This window comes from Impatiens glandulifera, chromosome 3 (assembly GCF_907164915.1).
Source record: "Impatiens glandulifera chromosome 3, dImpGla2.1, whole genome shotgun sequence".
NCBI classification, from domain to species: Eukaryota; Viridiplantae; Streptophyta; class Magnoliopsida; order Ericales; family Balsaminaceae; genus Impatiens; species Impatiens glandulifera.
Window position 1 is genome coordinate 15855494 of NC_061864.1, and position 9753 is coordinate 15865246.

A 9753-nucleotide genomic window follows, 5' to 3' on the forward strand; every position below is an offset into this window, starting at 1 on the left:
ATTCCTAACAAAGGGACAGAACGGTCATAAAGAAAGAATCCTACCACCCGAAGATATTGTTAAAGTAGAGTTTCGTCATGAACAATGAAACAATGAAGATAGAGAACTTGCCCATTACAAAAGTATACGGTTTGTTCTTACGAATACTATTCATTTATCTTATATACGGGTAGGAACGGTAAAAGTCTCTCCTTCTCTATCTCTATCGTTTGTACTTAAAGTACCTAGTTTTCCTACATTTCCTTACTATATTCTTATATAAGATAAATCGCCATCTCGTAGCACCACCACGACACCAATTCTTTCTATTTTTTCGAGTTCCCATGTCGTGACTTCGACATGTTTGTTTGGTGGCGCGATGTTCTGCGTGAATCCACGTTTGAAAGGCATCATACCAAAGTAGTACAATTAGGACTTCGATGTGGTTTTATTCTGTTTATCGTATATATATATAAAATAATGATTAAAGATAATATATAAAAATAATAATATTTTAAGCTTTACCTGTTATGATTAACAAGATGGACGATTTGTTTTAAAAATTAATTTGAGAACTAAAAGTGAGCGATTGAAATAATTAGAGGGTTATTCAAGTAATTAAATTGCTTTTTTATAATGAATGGGGTCGACACAACCCAGTTACGAGTTTAACTCATAATTTGAAGTAAGTAGCTTAACGTAGAATGAATTCAGGATTTAGAGTTGGAGTTGGGTGAGTTTGAAAAACAATTATGATGTACTTTAAAAAAATAACGATTTTTTTTTAACAATTTTTTTTTTGGATAAAACAAGTGGTTATCAATAAGTTTTATTATTTTTTAATAATTAAATAAATAAAAGTAAATTATATTTAATTTATTTTAAAAAATTAAGGATAATATCAAATTTCTATTATAAATAAAATAAAATAAAAAACAAAATTTCCTGATGACTTCTGCCCATCCGAGCCCAAGTAGATACGACTCTAATAATCGCACAAGCCAAACACAAAATGATACGAACATATATATAACTATATGATAATATTTTTAAAAAATAAAATATTTATAAAAGTGGTGGTGTTATAATGAATAAATTTAAACTGTCCCCTCACAAAGATGTTAAAATTGTAACTTTTTTAATATTTTTTAATCATTATCATCATTTTAAGGTGACAAGGACCACAAATAAATTTTGGTCAAACCCTAATTTACAATTAGGGATCTTATAGACATCATGTTTTTTTTTATTTATAAAATTATTTAGTTTTTATATAATTAATTTTAGTATAAGTATATAGGTTTAAATGGTTATTTTTATATAATGTATTTTATTTTAATATTAATGTAATGTTTATATAATGTATTTTAATTTAAGGGAAATTTGATCAAATGATCCTAATAAAGACCTTACTTGGGGAAATGATCAGCGTCCAATAAAATTTCTCTTAATTTAATGTATAATATTTAAATTTAAGTAAATAATTTATGAATGAAAATAAAAAGACAAGGAATAATAAAAATGTTAGATATAATGGGAGAATGCATCCTTCACATATCAATTAGACATGTCCAAAAATGTAGAAATTTAAAATCACCTAAATATATAATCAAAAAAAATTATAATCTGAAATAAAAATAAAAAATTTAAAGCATAATAAATTAAACATTCTATTCAAGATATAAATTGATAATATGTCTTAATTCTAAATGTGAATGATTGAAATAAACTATTGAGTTAAAATGAGAACAATGATTTCTAATGGATAAAATGTTACAAAATAAAATCGAAGAAACGTCCATACATATGAATGAGATAAGAATTTGAATCCCTGCCGTTTGTTTCCTTCTTCTTATTCACAGAAACCTGCAACACTCATCTCTCTCAATTTCTGCAACACTCTTACCCATTTACAGGATTGGCTCTTTCTCCACATAAGGTTAGTTCTTCCCTACTTAATTACTGAATTCATATGTTAAATTTCCAACTTCTTTGAGCTACATTCTTAAAATTATTTCACTCATAGTTTCTTCAATCATTAACATTTATGGTAACCTAGAGAAAAAGTAAACATATGTTCTGTTCTGAATCCTTGTTACCCATTCTCAGCTTATCCACCATTTTTACAGGTGCCAAGAATTATGAAGGATTATTCTAGTCACTAGAAAACAGAATTATCATGGCGACTATTGTTAACATTAGTAGTATCCCTCTTCTACCTTCAAGTTTTTCATTGAGGAAATCAATCAAACAAACATTTCTTCCCCATTTCAGAATTATTCATAAACTATCTGCTACTGCTACTGGAGCTAATTTAGTTCTTGAACCAAATTCACCCAAAATTGCTACTAATCCTGATCTTCCTTTAACTGATGCTACCCCAATTCCATCCAATAAAACAAGACCTGCAGTAAAGAAAGAAGATTTGGTTATTGGTGCTGTATTTACAGGGAAAGTGAAATCAATCCAGCCATTTGGTGCTTTTATAGAATTTGGTGCTTTTACAGATGGCTTAGTTCATGTTTCCCAATTGAGTGATAGCTTTGTTAAGGATGTTTCAAGTGTAGTCTCTATAGGGCAAGAAGTAACCGTTAAGTTACTAGAAGTAAACCTGGAAACCAAAAGGATATCTCTAACTATGCGTGAGGGTGATGAAATGGATAAGAAACAGCAGCCTAAGTATGATCAGAAGAGAAATGATGTAAAGAAAACGTCCAAGTTTGTAAAGGGACAGGATCTTGAAGGAACAGTTAAGAATTTGACTAAATCTGGTTGTTTTATTTCACTTCCTGATGGTGAGGAAGGATTCTTGCCTAGTTCAGAGGAAGCAGATGAAGGGATTGTAAATCTTATGGGTGGATCTTCTTTAGAAGTTGGACAAAATGTTCGTGTGAGAGTTTTGAGGTTGATGAGAGGACAGGTGACTTTAACTATGAAGAAAGATGAAGATGGTGAAGAGTTGGATGTGAAGCTAAAGGGGCAAAGTGTTGTTCATAAAGCAACAAATCCTTTTATGTTGGCTTTTCTTCAAAATAAGGAGATTGCAGCTTTCATGGATGAAAAGGTTTGAGGTTTCTATTATAGAGGGTCAGTGGTGATAACTTGTTTTGTATTTTCTTTAATTTGTTGTGAATGAGATGTTTTTGCATTTATTGCTTATGAAATCAACTTTTTTTCACATTCTTGCATACAGAGATGTCAATTTAATCAGCCTGGTTTGTATCGGATTCAATTTTGGTTTTTTTTCTCTGGTTTAAACAGAAGTTTATTGGGATGGGTGTGAACTTCGCTGGTGAACACTATAAACACAATTTAACCATTATCATTTTATTAAAATTTTAATTTAAATTTGTCTCTACAAGATCATACTCTATTCAGATTTAAGAACTTATATTCAATGGATGTGATGTATATATATTTGACTATTTTCTATATTTAATACATTCATATTAGTTATATTTTAAATTAATTTTATAACAACTAATTAAACAAAATTAAATAAAATTACTAATATAATAACAAATTCAAATAAATTATTTTATTAAAAAATATAAGGTAGTATATCTATAAAAATTTATTCATACATATTAGTATTAATTAATATATTTTGAATGTGTATTAAATTTGTTAAGCTAGTTGAATAAATCATATATTTAACTATTTGATTATTCATGTAAGTTAGTAGTTCACCTAAACTTTAGGGTAGTTCGAATTAAAGTTATATATAATGATGCTTAATTTTTAAAATATTTGAATTGTCGGGTCGAGAGTTGGGGTTAATTTGGATATATATATGTGAGAGTAATGAATACTTGAGTCGGATTATGGGTTGACCCGCTCATTAACTTAAAACAACTAAAAATAAAATTAAAAATATTATAGGTATGTTTCGAACTAGACAAATAAGTCTTTATATTTTAAATTTAACACTAAATTTTATGAACGCGGGACAATCTTAATAATATAAGTTCAACTTTTTAACTAACTAATATATATATGAGAGTAAATAGATATTTGGGTCGAATTGTGGGTTGACCCACTCATAAACTTAAAACGGTTATGTATGTTTTATTTTAATATTTTATTCGTAATATATTAATAAATTTAAACATTTAATATATGTTATTATAATTTTTTAAAAACAATTGTTTATATTTTTATCCATGTGTATGGAGAATTTTTTTAGTTATTATAATCTGGATTATTTAAAAATAATAATTTGTGGTGATTTTGAGAATGTATTTTGGTATAAAAAAATAAAAGGTATTAATATATAATGATGAAATAAAATATAAATATAAAGTATTTTAATATTTTGTTTAATGAATTAAGAAATGTGACGAAAAATTACGTTTAAACATATTTTTTAATTTAGATTATTAAAATAACATCATCCGAACCCACTAGTTTATCTCAGAATAATTTTATTTATTTAATAAAAAGTTATACATTTATTATAATTAAAACTTAAAATTAATAATGACATCTATAAAGATACAATCATTGAATGAAATCATAAAAAAAAATGGGTCAAAATTGGACCAAGAAAAAAGAGTTGTACGGATTTTAAAATAAATTAATTTTCAATTTAATTCATATTGTACACCTAAAGCATTCGAAATATCATTTAACCTTATAAACATCTATTCAATTCATATTTTTTACGCGATATGTCTGACTATTTTAAAAAAATAAAGAATGATCAATTAATGTTAAGATAAAAATAATATAGTAATTTATTTTTTCATAGAATAATATTTTTTATCATTAATTAATAACACCATCAAACAAGCTCTAAAAGTTGCAAGGTCCAAATAGTACTGCTGCTAGTCTTTTGTGAGTAGATTCCTTGTCTGCTTAGAAATAAATGTTCAAAAATAAAAACTATAAGTGGATCAATTTTTTTTTTTTTTTTTTTTTTTTGTATAGTTTAATTTAAGAATTTATCACAAATCATTTTATCATCCCCTTTTCACTTAAGAAGAAACTTATATAACTCAGTCAAATCTTTCATATTATATGAAAATAAAATTAATTTAACTTTTTATTTAAAAAAAAAAAAACAGTTTACAAATAATGTCTTCACACCATGGATTATTTTTTATATTTTCATTGAAGCTTATATATTATCTTCATACCTTTAAAGTGATTATCTTATTATTTATTTATATTGTATGGAAGTCAAAACTCTAATGCGAATTAATTGCAAGTCGTGCCGGCTAGGTTTAGTAGATTTGCAGATCTGTCACGCCATATAGGTGGCTTTGATATATTTTATTTATTTATTTTAATGTATCAACTTAAGGTTAAAAATAAAAAATATCAACAAACGTGTATGTTCAATACTTTTATCCAATTAATATTAAATCCAAATTATCTGTAATATTAATTATTATGAATTAGATTGAATTAAATTTGGATTTGATTAAGTATGGTTTAGATAATTCAATTTAATATTGTTTTATCTACTTGTTTAATAGATTTTATTTTTTATTTTGTTATTTTTTTTAAATCACTTAAAAAGTTTATAAATAATTTTTTTAATAATATATTATAATATTTAAATATATATATATATATATATATAATTGATTATTATAACGAAGAAATGATTGCCTAAATATTATAGAATAAACTAATAATAGATGACAAGTGAAATAAGTAAAATTAAGAAAAAAATATATTTTATTTAGATAATCCTAATTCAATCTCATCTGTATTTAAATAAATTCAAATTCAATCTAATTTGAACTCAGTCCAATCCGAATTAGTATTTCGGATTCGAATCTGATTAAATTTTGAATTAATCCGTGCAATGTTACTATAGTTTTAAATCTTAATTTAGTTTAAATATACATTTTTTAATTAATTATCTTTTTATCTTATTATAACAATAAATAATAAAGTATGTATATATAATATTGAGATGTGAAAGCTATAATTTATTAGGATTATTATATTGAAAGTTACATAAAGTAATAAAAAATTACAGATATGATCCTAAAAGTTAAAACCTTTATAATAATTATTGGTCAATATCACCCACCCACCACCATATCGAGAGAAATTGAACCAAATATCATATAAAATTGATTTTTATTAGAAAGAATATGAAATTAGATTTTGTTCTAATATTTTAAAATAAATATGGTTGAAAGTTTCTTTAGCTCTAGTTCTAGAGTGTAATGATCATGACTAATTACCCTACTAATCAAGAAAAACTCATTCCCAAGATTTTGTAGTTATTATATCTTATCTTATTGGGACTTGTCAATGTAAAAGGTTATACAAGATGAGAATGGTTGACTAAATTTAAATATTTATCAAATTAATGTAACATTTTTATATATAATTTACAATTTTAATTATTCTCATTTAATTTTGATAAATCAAAATGCTAATAATATGAAAATGAGAATATACTTTTACGATAATATATGTCAGGTGCATGTGTTTTTATTCTTGTTTTTATGTTTTGTTATTTTTTTATTTCATATTTATGTATAGTGCTTCTAGTTATTTTTCATTAAATAAATATACAAAATAATAATAATAAATGAGAATAATTAAAGTTGTAAATTATATATAAAAATGTTACATGAATTTGATAAATATTTGAATTTAGTCAATTCAACTATTGTATCTTGAATAACTTTTATATTGACAAGTTCCGTAACAACTATCTTGGGAATGAATTTTCTTGATCATTTAATAAAAATATTTCAATAAATATTGGTATTCAAATAAAGATATGACCTTGTTCTTCAAAGGTTTTTTATTTAATCTTTACAAAATAAATTTTTCTATTAATCACATCACTCATTTCATTCATTAAAATACTAAAATATTCTTTATTTTAAATTATTATTTTGTATTTTATTTATATATATCAATACCCTTTAAGTCATTCTACCAAATATAATTATCACTTTCTCAAAATCATCAACCATCATTACTTTTTTCTCTCTATGGATTATTCAAATAACCCCAATTCGAACGAGCCCTATATATATATATAACATGAATGATTTCTTTAAAATTTAAAAAGATTTACTTCTAATATGGAAATTTCCAATTGGTCAACTTTCCCATTAAACCAATCAACATCCGTTTCAAACATCATCTCCCTCTCTCTCTCTCTATATATATATATATAATTATATATGTATATACATCCATATATGTTTGTTTAGAAGAAAGAAGAAGGAGGATAGGAGAAGATGAGCAGATTTATAACATGTTTGGTGTTAGGTCTTGTTTGGTTGTGTGGAGCAGAAGGAGCAATAATGAGGGATGTAATGAAGAAAATCCATGAAATAAACAAGGAAGGTCATTATCTGGGTATAGTTATTCCAAACAGCTTCGAGATGACTCCATTTCTACAGTCTTCAAGCTTCGTCCCTCATCCCAAACTTCCTCATCTTGATTTTGCAGGTAATTATTTATTACATTTAACTTTATTATCTCTTTATAAGTAAAACAAATTTATTAATTAAATATTATATGGTTTGATTGATTTTAGGAAGAAGATTCAGGTTTGGAAAAGTGAATACCAAGAGGGTTATTGTTGTTATGACAGGATTAAGCATGGTAAGTAAGTAATTAATCTTCTTATTCACTTTTAATTAAACTTAATCTTCCATTCATTCCTAAGTTGCTTGAGAGCCATTGTTGTATTATTAAGTTTATATAACCTTCTATAATCTCTAATCTTACAAATATTAAATAGATGAATAATAGAAGGTGGGGAATAAGTTAGCACATTAGTTATTGGAAAAATGATAAAAGAGGTAAAGAAAAAAATTATTATTTTTTCAACTAATTAAATTACATTCATTCTTATCAAAAAAAATTGTCTCCTAATCATTTCTTTATAAAATATTCTAAACTTTAAGTTTTAGTTTCAATTAGAATTGAAAATGACATATTAAAATATTATATTATATTTCTTTTAATCTTTCAATTAAATTAAAAGACAAAACTTAAATAATTATGAAAGAGGTGTCTTTTTCATTTATTAAAATAAATAAAAAATAATATTTATTAATTGTTATTTAAATAACCAAATTTAATAAATATCTTCTTACTTTTCTCTTTTATTCATATTACTCTATTAAAATATTATATATTTTAAATTATTATTTTTTATTTTTTATTATATATTAATACTTTTAAATAATTTTATCAATAACAAAATTTATATCTTCAAAATCATCACTAATTATTATATTTTAAACAACCATTTTTTATTTTATTTTTAAACTCAATCAAGAAGAAAACCTAAGTCAAAAACATTAAATTTGTTCAATATTAATTTTACAAGTCACATTTTTCAATAAAATCAAGTCAATCGGTTTCAGTCCTCTTTTTAAAATGTAATAGAAAAATCATTATTAATTTTCATTGAACTTCTACAATTCATAGTTTAATTTGTGATAAGGACAATCTATATAGAATAGTAAAAAATAAAAATTTATTACCTACAAAACATTTATATATATCAGTTTAAAAACAATAATAATTTATCATTGTATTAGTGGTGATCTTTTTATATTTTATCCTATAATTGATTAATTTGAATTCAAGTATCCTAACTCTAATTTCAGAATACACCTATATTATGGTTATATTATAATTAAAACACTTAATAATAATTTGTATTATATATATATATATATAGTTAAATGCAGGTGTGAGCACTCAATTATTGGTGAGTTTGTTCAAATTAAAAGGAGTAGTTCATTTTGGAATTGCTGGAAATGCAAATCCTGAACTACAAATTGGAGATGTAACAATCCCTGAATTTTGGACTCACTCCGGACTTTGGAATTGGCAAAGGTTTGGAGATGGTCCTCAAAATGAGTTAGCCTTAGAATCAACCGGCGACTATACCCGTGACATAGGTTTCCTTAAATTTTCCGACTTTAACAACGCCACATCCGATAACCTTCTTAACAATGTGTGGTATCAGCCCGAAGAAATCTTCCCGGTCGATGGAACGCCAGAAATTAGGCAACACGCCTTCTGGGTCCCTGTCAATAAACGATATTTTCAACTAGCAAAGCGTCTCGAGGTAAAAATAAATCTTTATAAATGTTTTTGTTTTATTTTTGTATACTAAATTAATAAGTTAAATATCATGTAACATGTAATGTGTATACTTGATTTTTTTTATGTAGGGGATGGAATTGAATGGTTGTGTGAACCAAACATGTTTGCCAAGAAAACCGGTGGTGATAAGGGTGAAAAGTGGGGTAAGTGCGAATGTTTTTATCGATAACGCGGCGTATAGGGGTTTTTTATTTTCAAAATTTAATGCGACCGCAATCGATATGGAGAGCGCGGCTGTGAGTTTGGTTTGTTTGCAGCAAAGGATTCCATTTTTGGCAATTAGAGCTTTGTCTGATTTAGCTGGTGGAGGTTCCTCTGAATCTAATGAAGCTGCTATTTTTGCGTCTCTGGCTGCACAAAATTCTGTTGAAGTTGCTATTCAGTTCATCAATTTGTTGCCTTAATTATTATTATCTTAAGGGGAACTACATTATTGTTGTAAGTTGAATAAGTTGAATAAAGAAATTATATATGTATATATAATTTCAGTCAATTTTATTGTGAACTTTTATGCTGATGTATTGTTTAAAAAAGAAATATAATTTCACTCAATTTTATTGTGAACTTTAATGCTGATGTATTGTTAAAAAAAAAGAAATATAATTTCACTCCATTAAATTGTGTATTGGGAACTACATTGTGAGCATAAAATGATATTTGACT

The 9753-nt window shown here is 25.2% G+C and overlaps 2 protein-coding genes across 2 annotated transcripts; both read left to right on the forward strand.

Annotated features, from left to right (window-relative positions):
• The first annotated feature begins 1774 nt into the window (after positions 1–1774).
• On the forward strand, positions 1775–3203 carry LOC124931972 (polyprotein of EF-Ts, chloroplastic-like). The gene is made up of 2 exons (XM_047472564.1): positions 1775–1918; positions 2109–3203. Exon 2 carries the CDS (start codon positions 2159–2161, stop codon positions 3047–3049), a length of 891 nt encoding a protein of 296 aa, XP_047328520.1. The 5' UTR covers positions 1775–1918; positions 2109–2158; the 3' UTR covers positions 3050–3203.
• A 3984-nt stretch (positions 3204–7187) lies between these two features.
• LOC124932426 (bark storage protein A-like) lies at positions 7188–9521 on the forward strand. The gene is made up of 4 exons (XM_047473051.1): positions 7188–7413; positions 7502–7569; positions 8660–9052; positions 9159–9521. The coding sequence occupies exons 1-4, from the start codon at positions 7200–7202 to the stop codon at positions 9492–9494; spliced, it is 1011 nt and encodes a 336-aa protein (XP_047329007.1). The 5' UTR covers positions 7188–7199; the 3' UTR covers positions 9495–9521.
• Positions 9522–9753: the final 232 nt, after the last annotated feature.

Bases quoted from the DNA above. Each gene is read 5' to 3' on its own strand.
- LOC124931972 (XM_047472564.1), top strand. From the start codon at position 2,159: ATGGCGACTATTGTTAACATTAGTAGTATCCCTCTTCTACCTTCAAGT.
- LOC124932426 (XM_047473051.1), top strand. From the start codon at position 7,200: ATGAGCAGATTTATAACATGTTTGGTGTTAGGTCTTGTTTGGTTGTGT. The intron at 7,414-7,501 runs GTAATTATTTAT...GATTGATTTTAG, and splicing joins TCCTCATCTTGATTTTGCAG to GAAGAAGATTCAGGTTTGGA. The intron at 7,570-8,659 runs GTAAGTAAGTAA...ATATATATATAG, and splicing joins TTATGACAGGATTAAGCATG to TTAAATGCAGGTGTGAGCAC.